The sequence below is a fragment of the Typopeltis vanoorti genome, chromosome 12, assembly GCF_054136105.1.
Source record: "Typopeltis vanoorti isolate ZY-2024b chromosome 12, IOZ_Tvanoo_1.0, whole genome shotgun sequence".
NCBI lineage: Eukaryota > Metazoa > Arthropoda > Arachnida > Uropygi > Thelyphonidae > Typopeltis > Typopeltis vanoorti.
The window spans coordinates 109,365,358-109,379,845 of record NC_143560.1 but is presented as its reverse complement, the minus strand read 5'-3'; the positions used below and the strand labels follow the sequence as shown (position 1 = coordinate 109,379,845).

The 14,488-nt window shown below is 36.6% G+C and overlaps 1 protein-coding gene across 2 annotated transcripts in view; it reads left to right on the top strand.

The window, feature by feature from the left end:
• Positions 1-9,413, top strand: part of LOC150101131 (annexin-B12-like) — a 44,328-nt gene extending 34,915 nt beyond the window's left edge. For both annotated transcript variants that reach the window (XM_090402041.1, XM_090402042.1), the window contains exons 9-11: positions 4,285-4,397; positions 4,508-4,647; positions 9,299-9,413. In XM_090402041.1, the coding sequence (XP_090258167.1) occupies positions 4,285-4,397; positions 4,508-4,630 (236 nt within the window). In that variant the 3' untranslated portion in view covers positions 4,631-4,647; positions 9,299-9,413. The remainder of the gene's footprint in view (positions 1-4,284; positions 4,398-4,507; positions 4,648-9,298) is intronic.
• Positions 9,414-14,488: the final 5,075 nt, after the last annotated feature.

The window sequence follows — 14,488 nt, the reverse complement described above, 5'->3', positions numbered from 1 at the left end:
GAAAAAAACCCTACCTCCTTATGCACCCGGCTAACTCACCTTTCGTCGAAAGAAACGAGATAAAGGTACTTCACGTCACCGACAGGAATCGAACCCGGCTCATACTGACTGAGCTACGGAGACTTACAGAAGATACTAAAGAATGGAAAAAGAAACACATTAAACGATGATACGAGAATGGGATATCGCGAACTCAGTACGGTTGTATGCAATGTAATTACCAGCATACCTCAAAGAGATGTCACTGTAATAAAGCCAAATAATCGAATGAAATACCGAGAAAACAATCATACAGAATTGTATTATTGTAGCTGTATATTGAATTTCGCAATTTTGTAAATGCACAAATACCAATATTTTGATGTCCTTTTATTTTGTTTTATTTTATTTTTATGGACAACTTGTACTCTCCGAATATTTCGATTTATTCATTCACAATATTGTATTTTGTACCTACTCTTTCGTATACAACGAACAAAATATTCTTTTTCTTAAACAATGGATCTCCTGGCGATGAGTCTTCTGACTTCGTGAAGATACTTGTATAGTAATAATAATAATACAACAAAATCGACTGCAGAATACGCACAAGTAAATACAAATAAATCCTGATTGAGATAAAGAAACAGCACCTCTTTTCTAGCAGCTGTGGGAATGCAGTCAATCACTATGATGATGAAGACTCGCCAGCTGCCCACCTGATTTCCAGACGGTTAGGAATACTAAAACAGTATGGGAAATGAAAAAAAGTTAATTACAGAATTTATTTATTTATTTTGCAAACTATGTGGCGACTATTATATTTTTTTCATGCATTATCTAGTTGTCATTTTTTAATTATTATTATTATTATTACATCAACTCTCTTGGAATCAAAGACTCATCGAGGGAAGTAAGGAGAGAGAGAGAGAGAGAGAGAGAGAGAGAGAGATCTGTACCATTAACAGTTACACACATTATATAAGAAGTATACATCATATTACATTACAATGTAAAATAATAACAATGTTACAAAAGCCCACAGACTTTCGGAAAATCTCTTCTGCCTGCAACATATCTACGAGGGGGTGGGGGAGGGTCTGGAAATTTCTAATAAACACCTAGAACAAAAGGATATTAAACAACTGATATAACCACAAGATAGAACATATCTTAAAATCCTTTAACCCTTCCCCCATGTTTCATCAAATTGTAATAATTTGTTTATTTTCTTTTAGGATATCGTTTAAGAAGACATAAAATTAATCAATTTTTGTTCTGGATGTTTATCAGAACTTTCCAGACCCCCCCCCCCCCCTCGTAGAATACTGAAGCTTAAACTCATTCACACTCTTAGCATTCACAACGTACTCAGGTAATGCATTTCACTCACCCACAACTCTCCACGTCAAAAAAAAAAGAAAAAAAAATACTTATTATTCTCTTATTCGCCACTTCCGTTCTCAATTTCCAGGGATGGCCTCTATTTCTCGCCCCTTCCCTATTTTCTACTATCTGAAAAATCTCTCCCGCATTCATCCGGTAAACATCTCTCAAGAACTTAAACGTGTCCAATCATCTCACCCCTTCGCCTTCTATTAGCAAAACTCTACAGATTTCGACATCAATCTATCCTTATAGCTAACATTCCACAGTCTTGAAGTAATTTTTGTCAACCGCCTCGGCACCTCTCCAAAGTATCTTCATCCTCCTCTAAACCCCGATGAGCAGATTTGAGCACGATAGTCCAGATGTGGCCTGATTAGGGCCTTATATGTGGAATCACTACCATTTTATCTCTGCTGATGAATGTTCGTCTTCATATTGCAACAAACCTCTGAGTTGGCTTAATCACCTTTGCAACATGCCCCTTAAATTTCAAATTTCGATTCACCATAACCCCAAGATCCCGCTTCATCAACTTTCTCCAGTATGTTTCCACATATAGAGTGTGCAATGTCCCATCTGTAGATCACAAAATTCAAAACTTTACATTTATTAACATTAAACTGACGCCCCAATTTATCTGGCCACATTTTCAGATCCTCCTGAAGAGCCACTACATCAGCACTACTCTAAAACTTTCTCCAGCTGCACGTCATCCGCAAACAATTGAATATCTCCTTGAATTTCAGTGACAGTATCATTAATATAAAGGTGGAAAGTAGTGGTCCTAGCACAGAGTCCTGTGGAACTCCACTAATAACTTTCCTTTTCCCCGATATTGCCCCTTCATACACCACCCTTTGATATCTGCCAGACAACCAGTTTGCCAATCCACTCCATCAACTTAATATTCAAACCCATACATTGCAGCTTAAGTATCAGTTTACAATGTGGTACCCTATCAAATGCATTTGATAGGGTGGCATTTCCCTCATCAGTCACTCTTGTTACTTTATCATAAAAGTTAACGAGATCACTGAAACAAGAACGCCTTAACAAATCTGTGCTGATCTTCACAGATATTATTTTCATCTGCCTAGTTTTGAATACGAGCTTTTACCAATTTTTCTAATACCTTAACAGCCACAGAAGTAACACAAACTGGTCTATAATTCGATGTCTCCATTCTCCCACCACCCTTATGCAGTAGCAGTATCTTACCACTCCCCAGGAAGTTTTCTAGTTGCAAGGCTTTCATTAAATAGCCAAATCAAGAAAGTTGTTAGTTCTTTAGCGCCCTCCCTTAAGGCTCGCGGCGAAATTTCATGCAGTCGCACAGCCTTGCTGACATCCGGAGTCTCACCAGCTCTCATATTATACTTTTTCCATAACCTCTTTTTGTCTGCAATTCTTTCTTAATCTCATTGGAATTTCTTAATCCCAATGGAAGCTAGTTAAGGACCATTTGCTACTGTTATTAACAAATCGCTCTTAACTAGCTTCCGTGCAGCATTGACCTCTTTAACCTCTGATTCCTCCATCCATGACACTGCCCTGTGTTGGTTTCTAAAACTATTAAAATCGCCTGTCTTATCATTCCACATCATTGCCTTTCTCTTTAAGACTTTCGCATGCCTGTGCACTCCCCAGATCAATACCACATGGTCATTATCACCAAACGGAGGCAAGTATGCCATTTTGGTCATCATCAAATCCAAAACTCTTGATCCTTGCGTTCCCTCCAACACATGATTTTCTAAGACATTTGTCCCTCAAGAATTCCAAAAATTGACTTTCCTTATTACCACAAGCTACTTCCTCTATCGAATCTATATATCCATAATTGAAATCACCCATAATGATCACGCACTTTCCACTCACCAAGCCAGTTTGTCTGAACATTTCCTGTTCATTCTCTAGCCTATAATAACATCTCACTACATATCCGGTCCTGCCAACCTCTAATTCACAGTACAGCATTATATTTTATCCTAAGCGTGGAAAATTTCGCTATAGGCCCTGTTGATGGAATCTATCGGTTCTAATAGAAGGTTAAAAAAAAGGGTTCTTTAAAAAAAAAAGGGGGAGAGACAGAGCCTCCGGATATTTACTTGTAGATAGACAAAGCTACATTGAAGACACACGCAATTTACCGATACAACACGCTGAACACAAAACGGCCTCATTTGACCTGCCACGTACTTGCCTTGTGTTTTCAAAGCAAGGCTGTTGTGCTATTAATTTAAATGAATTAGATCGAAGCTCGTGTTTCAGAAAAAAAAAAAAAAGAATAAAATCTAATATGCTATTTAGCATTTATAAGACTTATTTCAGATGAAGGCTGACATGGTAACATACAAACACGGAGGTCAACATACTGAAAGTTTGGACTGTCTGCTGGTCACCGTTGGCCATTATATAACATTCTTACTATTATTGCTCAATGAGTCAGAAGTACTGGCTTTGCTTTTCGAAACACTATTCTGAGCCATACGATCTCCTCAGTAGAGGACTCTCACCTCTTACGTAAAGCAACGAGAGCTGACATTATAGTAATTGAGATATAAGTGGCACTTAATTTAGAAACAAACTCAATCCAATTGCCCCCTTATTAAGTATAATTAAATGTGTGTGTTGGGCGGATGTCCCAATTGTTCTTGCAAGAGATCATTAGACTAGTCATCTAATTGCATATTATGACTGTTTACCCGCAACTGCTGGCCTCATTCACATCTAAATTTAGTAAACACACTTCTAACAGGATCTTCTCAGTGGCATATCCAGAAGCGCATGATAGTTGCATAAAAATATTTCGACTTTCTCCACTAAATTTTAGTTATTTATAGTCATCATCACTATTAGTACTTGTAGAATAACTCATTTTGAAATTTGAATTCATGTTTATAATTTTTTTTCCAGTGCAATGTACTGTCGATAGATATAACTACTTCGCACAGCAACTACACAATGCTCTGAATGGAAATGGTACTAACGATCAATCCCTTATCCGAATTCTAGTTTCAAGGTCGGAGGTACGATCGTCTTAATTGATTTTTTTTTTTTTTTTTAGTAGAAATGCTTCTCGAAATATCTTCTTTTGTTTTCTGATACATAGCAGATATATGTAATACTTTTTTTTCAGGTGGACTTGGAAAACATAAAGCAGGCGTACAAGAGAAAATTCGATAAAGACATGAGTGAAGACGTAGCCAAAGATACGAGCGGAGACTACAGGAAAATTCTTTTGAAGTTAGTACAGCCATGACAGAATATCAGTTATATGTGAGTACTCTTTGTCACAAGATTGAGGAGATCTATTTAAGTTTTTGGTTGGCTTATTTACGAAGTAATATCGCGAATGAGAAGTGTTATTATTATTATTATTATTATTCCTGATACCTCCAAGGAGTCCGAAGACTCATCGCGGGAGGACATCTTCAACTGTCTCTACACCTTACCTATACTACGAATCAACGCCATCTACCGCCCACCTCCAACACCACCACAACTAGTAATTTTTGTCTGTAAATTGCGTGTGTTCTGAAGGGCCGATTTGTATGTATGCGGGATGAAAAACCCGAGTTTCCGGGAGAAAAAACCCTGCTACCTCCGTATGAGATCGGCTAACTCACCATCGATTGAAATCGACCAGATAAAGATTCCTCCCGTCGCGACGAGAATCGAACTTAGGCCTATTCCAATCGAAGGGCGCAATGTACCGTCGTTCTTCCAATTGCGCTACGGAGGCGCTTAGGTGTTGTGTTGTGTTGTGTTGAAACGTCAACTTAAAATTCTCAAAGTACTGATCAAATCAATTTTTCACTGATATTTCCAGGACTTGAATACGTTGTAAGTTAAAGTGTTTCAGACAGTTCCAGGCGTAGCAAATTCGAAGTCCAATTGGGAAAATTTTGGTGGGGCCTCTAATTTAAGATAATCGGGTATCGTCAATGTATGCTATTGAACCATATTAGAAATTAAATAATATATTTATTGATTTTTTTTTACAAAAACAGAAACTAATTATAATGAAAAATATTTTCGCAAAATTTCTTGCTTAAGGAACCGACTGGGCTCTATCGGCTTTAAAGATGGCCTTGGCTCATAAAGGCACAAATAGCACGTTTTAACGCATTCATTTAATATTTGGAATTTCTATACAGTGATGTATATTATTACTACGTTCACAGGCTTTGCAGTTATGTAACTTTAATTCCTCTTTTAGTTACTGGCAGTGATGTGACAATAAGCATTTTTTTCAGTTGTACGAAGTGAGTAAAAAATTTAACTGGTTGTATTGTTTCTTTGAACCATAACGCCACCATCTTTGAGGTGTTTCCCTTTCAGCTTCACACAGTTTGGTATTGTCGGAAATATTTTCGAAAGCCTTTTGTTCGAAACTTCAAATACTGTATAAATTGCCTTTTTTTTTAAAATCGTGATAATGTCAGGAAATAATATTTCTTTCAATGCTGACGTTTTTCAGATAGAGAAAGATGTTGCGAAATGCTAGGTCTGAATTAATGAGGAAGATGCTTAACGAGAACAACACTCGTACACTTCTTGGCAGGAATTCTCGCATAAACAAAACAGTGAGCAAGAGCATTGTCATGGTGGAGAAACAATCGTAATGTTTTAATTATCAGATTGTTTTCTCCGTAAATATTTTCACAGGCCCAGAAAAACATCCAAATGGAATTATCAGTCCACAGTTGGGTCGTTTCTATCAACTTTGTTTGTCGAAAGAGATACCCGATGTTCATAATCGTCAACAAAGGGATTACGGTTTAAATCTCCAAGGTTTCCATGGCAATTTTTCTCAGTTCAAAAAAAACACCTTGATGCATGTTGTGTTTTAAAGTATCTTTTTTATGAGCAAAAATGAATTAGACCTAACAAAGAATTACCTTTTTCCGCATACTTTTCCACAACTCAAAGGCAAATTCTATTTTATTTGCACCTAACGAAGGAGCTTTGTCATCTAGCGATCATTCCGGAATCTTTAATCTGCCTCGTATAAAATGTGCATGTTAATGTGTATAAAATAACAGCCATGTAAAAATATCAACTTATAATCATCGTATAAGAAAAGGAAAGGAAACTGAGTATGCACAATAGTACCCGCGTGGCAACAACAGTCTTACAACTCATCGTTAGGAGTTGCTCATGTTGAGAGAGACAGAGAGCTTTGTGTTCGTAGATCAGCCTGTTTTACATCCTGAAGTGGATATGGTTTTGTAGGCTTACTTATGACCACCCTTTCCTCTCTGACTTAACACGTTTTGGTGCTCTAAAAATGATTTTTACTTCCTTCATGGGCGGGCATTAGTTTGAAGAAAGCCTGACTGTGAGCTAAAATGGTCAATACAGTTATTACTTATACTTTATCGGAAGAAATGTGTTGTTATTCTGAGGGGGCGTGGGAAGAGCAACAAAGAACAAGGGTGGCACTTTTATACGGATAATGATGCGGCTCTACCGGGAGAAGACATATTCCTTGGCGCCCTAGAAATATTTCTTAATGGGGGGAAAAAGAACATTTGGGTTTGTCGGAAAGCTCGACCCTTGTAAACACCCCCTTTGGGTGTGCGAGTGACATACTTCAGAGAGCTTATAGCTGTTTGCTGACAGAATCACTGGCGAACTTAAACTTATATTTAAAAAAATAAGATGTGAGAAAATGGTGGATAGCGTAAACATATGCTGTGAGTGTTAGTGAGCAAGTAACCTACATTCGGTCTAAATCTCGTGTTGACGCTTATCGGTTTGAGCACAATGGTGATTACTCAATGCATGGTCTACCAGTTTCTTTCTTTTTTTTCCCCATCACTTTTGTTTCGGACTGTAATTGTGAAGTTGATTGTCTTCCGTCTGTCCAGGTTTCCCTTTACATACACCCTGTGTCCAAAAAGAAACCGAACTTTTCGAAAATATAAGAAACTGGTGGCCCCACCTGCTGTATCTTTTTTTGTTGTCGAAAGCGGCAACCTTCTTTAGTGTTGTCTCAACTGTTTATGACATTTGTTTCATCAGAAGTCGAGTTATGCCAAGAGTGACAGTGTGTTTTGACGAACGGTCGGAAAATGAGTTTCAGAGAGATGCGATTGATTTTTGTGATAAACTTGGTAATAGTTTTACCGAAACGCATCAAATGCTTCAAAAAGCGTACGGTGATGAATGCTTATCCCGTACTCAAGTTTACGAGTGGTTTAAGCGATTTCAAAGTGGTCGTGAGACGCTTGAGGACAACGAAAAGTCGGGCCGTCCAAAAACTGGACTGAGCGAAGTTAACATCTAAAAAGCGCGTGATTTCATCAAAGAAAACCAGATATCGTCGTGAGATTGATTGAAGATGTATTGGGGATACAAAATCCACTGTGCACAACATTTTGACCGAGAGTTTGGGCCTTTGTAAATTGAATTCGCGATTTGTTCCCCACAGGTTGACCGACGACCACAAAATGTATCGATTTGAACACTGCAAGGACCTCATTAAAACCGTTCGTAAGGACTCAAACTTCCTTGAAGCGATCGTTACTGGTGACGAAACGTGGTGTTTTGAGTATGAGCCCGAAACAAAGCTCCAGACTGCTGAGTAGAGACCACCAGAAGACAGGCATCCGAAAAAAAAGTCGCTTGCAGAAGTCAAAAGTAAAGACAATGCTGATTTCTTTCTACGATTCCAAGGGGCATTATCCACAAAGAATTTGTTCCGCCTGGCCCAACGGTCAGTGGTGAGTTTTATCTCGAAGTTTTGATGCGATTGATAGTGAGAATTCGTCACATATGGCATGAATATCGTGGTGCATGCAGCTGGTCACTTTTGCACAATAATGCACCATCTCATCGTTCGAACATTGTGAGACAGTTTTTGAGAAAAAACCAAGTTTGTGTGTTGGATCACTTGCCGTATTCACCTGATTTAGCACTCTGTGACTTCTTTCTCTTCCCCCGACTTCATTTGCCGATGAAAGGAAAGCGATACGACACAATTGAAAACTTTCAACCACGACCCTCAACAGTATCCCAAAAACCGATATAAAAAACCTCATTTAACGAATTAATTGACCGTGCCAAACGCTATATGGAAGCTGAGGGAGAGCATATTGATTGAAATAAATGATTTGAATAATTATAATTGGCCTGTGTTGTATTTTCTATCAAACAAAACATCCTATCTATGACACGTTAGGCTGTACTGTTACATTTTTTTTTCTTCAGATTTCAATCCCATGCTCGAAAGATTGTAAACTTATAGTACATTAGCATCATGGGGGGGGGGGGCTTAGGAGTACTGTAAAAGTATCAAGCAGGAATTTGGATCTTTTGTGGATATTCCAATACAGGTTTTCGAAATTTATGTCAAATTTTGAATGAACGGATAAACTTCTACGTCTTGCTTTAGCTGTTCGTGGATTTTATTCATGTTACAAGGTCTTACTCTTTATTCATATGCATATAGAAATAAATAGTAGGAACTGGTATTTTAATGACGACCTCTGTCTATCTCGGTTTACATGGAATTAAATCTTCTGATAGCAAACTCTTGCTGCCTTCATATGAGAGCGGCTAACCAACCGTAAATTGAAAAAATCCTTATAAAGTTTCTTCATGTTCTAGATATAGGATTGGAACCTAGGTCTTTCCAACCAAAGGGCATCGTCTATACCTATTAGGCTACGGACATTTGTAGTCTCCTTAGAAAACTTCTACTTGTCAGTATTAAAATACCAGAACACCAAGTTCCGAGAGTTGCTGCATGACTGAGATTCGAGGTGCTCAACTATCTTGAGAATCTTTTGTGCTGCAGTTAAGATCGATTTTTTGAAACTACAGTTTCGTATGTGGTAACTTAATCATTTCATTTATAAAACATGAATCTTATCAAAAGATTAGTGAGCCTGCTAATTCACTTCTTTTACTATCGTTTCAGAATTCGTCAGGGAGAACATCGAAGAAAACGAATGCTTCCACAAAAGAAAGAACAGAAATAATAATTTTAAAAGTTTTAAGAAGAAACATCTTCCGAAGACATTGAGAGATTTTTTTTGTTTTGTTTTCATTCATTACGTCGAGTTGCAAAAACTATTTCGTTTGCTCATCGTTCTGAGATTGCTAAAAAATATGAGAAAAGAGGACAAGAATGACACCTGTAAATTATGACTAATGATAGCCGATAAACTGTTGCAAAATAAAACGCCAGTCTGTTGTAACCCACTTCGTACCACTACACAATGCAAAGTCGCGTGATTCTACAGAAAACTGGATCTTCTAGATATTTGGTAACTTATAAAAAATAATTAAAACTTATGAATACAGTTAGAAGTAGCCTTGTGAGCAAATGCCAATCGTAATCAGTTAATAAAAGAGTGAGTTAGAAAATCCACTTTACTACGCAGAATAAAATGCAAACATCTGACCGTTATGCAAATTGTCATGTAGGTTACAATGATTGAGTGCGTTGGTAGGTTGGTGTATATAGTAAGGACCACCGTGTAGGGCTTAACATTGTTTCTATTAATTTTAAGTATTAGAAATGTGTGTATTGTGAAAGTAAATAAATTCGTCTGCATATCCTTTAATGAATTAGCTGTTGAAGGCCCTACACATTCTTGGACTGTATTTGACTTCATTTAATACTCTCTAAGTTCTAAAAGGGTTTATTTCTGTTATTTTAATACCCTCAGAAACAAAGTTTTTTTTTTTTTTTCCTGTTTGATTGTTGCCAAAATCCGTAAACGGAATACGAACTATTTACAATCAGTGCCTTCGTATAAAATTACGGCGGGGAGGGCTGAAATGAGCGGTGCAGTTTCAAGAACAACCTTTACCAGGAAGTCGAGTGCATGTGTGAATTTGCTGCCTCATGAGCATCCTTCGGGCTTCTTGCACGGATCTCCCCCTCCCCCCCCCACAATCTGAAATAGTCATCCATGCCACGGTAGAGATGTTCTAAACGCCGCAGTCGGAAGAGGTTTAACATCTACGTTCACTTCCTTCTTATCCTGTTGACTTGGTGTGTGGAACGACTTTGGATGAAGGTATTGTGCTTATGTATATTTGACAAGTAAGTATTTGAATTCGTGAGCTAACAAACAATTTATTATTTTTTCTTGGTGAGCTAATCGTCATTTGCGGCCCGCGATATCTGTGATTACCTTACATCGACTTGTGATTGGTGCAGCAATTTTTTTGCTTGCCAGGCTGGACTATTTTGGTGAATTAATTTCTATATCGCGTGCTTTTATTTTATTTGTGCAGTTTATGGTTTAAAGAACAAAAATATATTCGTACGGAAAAGTGCATGAAAATGGAAAGAAGAACAGGGAATGAATGTAATAACCGACCGGGTAATGTGAACATGGCATGAATGACTATTTCAGATTGTGGGAGGAGAGGGGTGAACATGCTTCGCCAAGTCCGAATTAGCTATTGGCAGTATTGGACATTTGACAATTTTAATATTTATTACCATAACGAATTTTTTTTTTTTTGGGGGGGGATACATATTTTTCGCTTGGAAAACTAGCATCAAATAAAAAAACTGTTATGATACAAAAAATGACACAAAAGCTGATTTCGGAAGTGGGGGGGGGCGGGCGGGCAGACTGCTGGAAAGAGCACGTAAACATGATTGGAGGAAGGTACTGAAACCCACCACCAGTCGTTTTGTATTGGATGGAATTACTCCGAACTAACGAAGACTGGGAAACTGCTGCAGTATTCTCTCATTTGCCTGTTATGCAGGATGTATTAAAAAAAAAGTGATTTTTTTGAGGGGAGAGGGTAAACCTTCCCATCTCTGGATGAGAGGACTATAATGCTCTTATTTGTTCCAGATGATAAATTATGGCTGTTTTTTTTTAAACAAAAATTTTACTTTATCAAACTCCGACTTTACAAAATGCAAACGTACACATACAGAGTATTGAAGAAATGTAGAGACATTTGACGTATTCATTTTAAACCAAGTGTTTTATTATTTTTAAATCGGCAATTATTTAACTTGTACGTTGGTAGCAGGAGGTCGCGAAGGGATTTTCCTGCTTAGGAAGGAAAAATCCTCCAACCGGATAACCTCAGATGAAAATAACCCTTATAAAGATTCTTCGTGTCCTAAATGGGTCAACTGAAGGTTAATTAGCCTTCAGACAAACCATCCATAAGAGCATGGCTCTTATGGCTGGAATTTGGAATTGGAAACTGACTTTAAGAGGCGTTTTCATTGGCGACCGTATTAGTCATGAATTCGTTTGTATTAGTTGAAGTTCGTGTGATGGACAGCTCAAAGTATCCGCGAATCACCTCAGGACATACCAAGCAGTCACAGACTACGTAAACCGACCAAAAGAGTACAAGAATGTTCCCCTGTTGTGCAACAGTTCCCCCCATTGTGGAGCCAGTCTCGTTTTTTGGCCTGGAGTTCAGATCTGCGCTAGAGTATTCATATTAGATTCCATTCTATGAAAGGACTGCTGCTTAGAAGCGAGGTATCATCGCAAACGGCAACGCTATTTGGTTGCAAAGACTTTTCGAATCTCCTTTTTAACTCGAACCTTTTATGAAAGCTTTTTAACCGAAATAGCAATTGTTTTTTCATCCAGAAAAACAGGCAAATCAACTACAAGAACATCCACAGATAAAGATTTAACACCATAGTCTGAGTTGTTTCTTCCTCCAAACATCCCAATCCAATCCTCTGTTTAGGATTTGACATTTACGAGTCACATCCCAATTTAACCTTTCCTTGTTTGCAAACAGAAGTTTTTCTTGCTTGTTTTACGAATGTTGTACTAACAAATATCTCGCGTAGTATATCGTCATCGAGTTGCACTATCATTTTGCTCAGCCGACAAAAAAAAAAAAAAAAAACACCAGCAGTCTAGTAATATCACTCCATGATATTATTGTATCTGTACAGTAACTTGGGATCCCATTTTTTGAAAACAAAAAACCGGGACACAATAAATTTAGTAGAATTGAAGGTTAAGAGAAATAAATTTTATTCGTTAACATTATACATTTTAAAATAAAAAAATTAAATATTTATTTGAATTTGATTTTTTAATGTAGATAACATAAATGTTTATACATACGTCAAATAAATAAATTCTAATGACAATACTTCAACATGTAACATTTAAATCAAACATTAATAAGTATATGAAATATAAAGACATAATATGTTAATAAAACGGGAACTACAATAAAATATAAACAACTAAGTCTTATGCGTATTGTGTAGATGCATAATATCTGAAATTATATGAAAAATAAATTAATTTAATTTAAAAATTAAAAAAATATATAATTAATTTTTAATATATACCTCCTCTCTTCCTTATTCTGCCTCTTCTTGTACATTACAGCTGGTTGTTGCCTGTCCCATTTTACTGCTACTTGCAGAATCATTATTTTTGTTGAAGAATGGATTTTGTGCAAGAGTTATCGATTATTAGATACTATATCGAAAAATTCTGAACATGACATATTTCTGTAATGGGTTTTAACAAGCATGATAGATTTAACTGTGTCCAGTTGCAAGCGATTCCTTTCATTTGTCTATAACGAATTCATCAATGAAAAAATTCGTTCAATAGAAGCATTTGATCCTGGTAAGGTCGAACAATAACTTATAATCGAAGCTATTTCACTGTAAGTAATTTGTTTCTTTTTAAAATGACCAAAGATTTCTTTCCGCCTATCCTCAAGTTTACAACTGGCATTATTCCATTCATTAATTTTATACTCAGTTGCATACATTTTAACATGGCTGTACTCATCAAATAGGTTCTCTTCATTTAAGTTGAAATTTGGTAAGATGGTCTTAATTTCTTTGGCACATTCCATTAAATTTTCCCAAGATACAGGTGTGTTCAAGCAAGCCCATTCCATTTTAGTAAATACACTAAACTGATTTTGAGTCCATATTGAATTGCAGTGAAGTAGAAATTGGAGATGTTGTCTCTAAATGATGATTCAGTAATTAAACCTTCTTCACAAAGATTTTTCATTTCGATTTTCACTTCACTGGGTAAATACTTCTCATTTGCACGCAATAAAAGTTTCGTAATAAGAATGTCTATCTCTTTTATTACCTCACAACCTGTAGCACATTCTCTTTCGATTCGCTGGATTGCCTCAGAAAACATTTTCATCTGATTTTTTTAAAAATAGAAGATAAATGAAAGACTTCTTATCACTGAAAAACGTATTTAAAATAGTTGGACATTTATCTTGAGACAAGAAATAGGATTTAAACCCGTCGTCCATTTCAATAAAACGAATTAAACATGGCTGCAGTGAAAGCCATCGTCTTTTCTATGACTTAAAATAGTCTTGTAATCAGTTTCGACAAAATCACAAAAAAATTTCAGACTTTCGACTCTGACTTGGTGAAAATGCTGGAAAACTTTACCCAAAATTGTTTGAATATCTATTGGTAAGATATCAGCAGCAGTTTGCACAGCATTATGTATAATGTGAGCTGCACAACCTACACCTATTAATTTTCTGTTTAATTTGTGTTAGTATTATCTGCTGAAATGCCTATTATTTTATCAGTAATGTTATATTTTTGGGCAGCATTTAAAATGTGATCACAAATTAGATCAGAAGTTTCTCCAGGAAGGCTAGAAAATTCGAATATTTCTGTTGAAATCGCTTTATCAATTAATTTATTACCAATGATAAGACATTGGTAATAATAGCCTAGCACTTCGTTTGTGCACATGAAAATTTCTTATTCAATATTTTTTTTTTTAAAATAGAGGACGTACAATCCATATTTGAAACTGTGATTGTGTTTAACTGCATGAAAAACAAATGTAACCTCTTGTGCAACCAATTGGGCATTTTGTAACAAACGGTATAACTTTATTAATTTAAAAAATGCAATATTCACAATTAATACGAGAATGCAAGAATACGAAATGAACAGTTCAAAACTAGGTTAACCCTGTAGCGATATAAAAACAATTTGACGCGTGAAGACGGTCCGAAATGTTTCTCATTGGTTGAAAGAAAATGAACTATCGTGGCGCGTTAATATTCAAAAACATGTCGACCAATGAGAAACATTTCGGACCGTCGGTTATCGTACGCTATGCGAACTAAGCTTGAG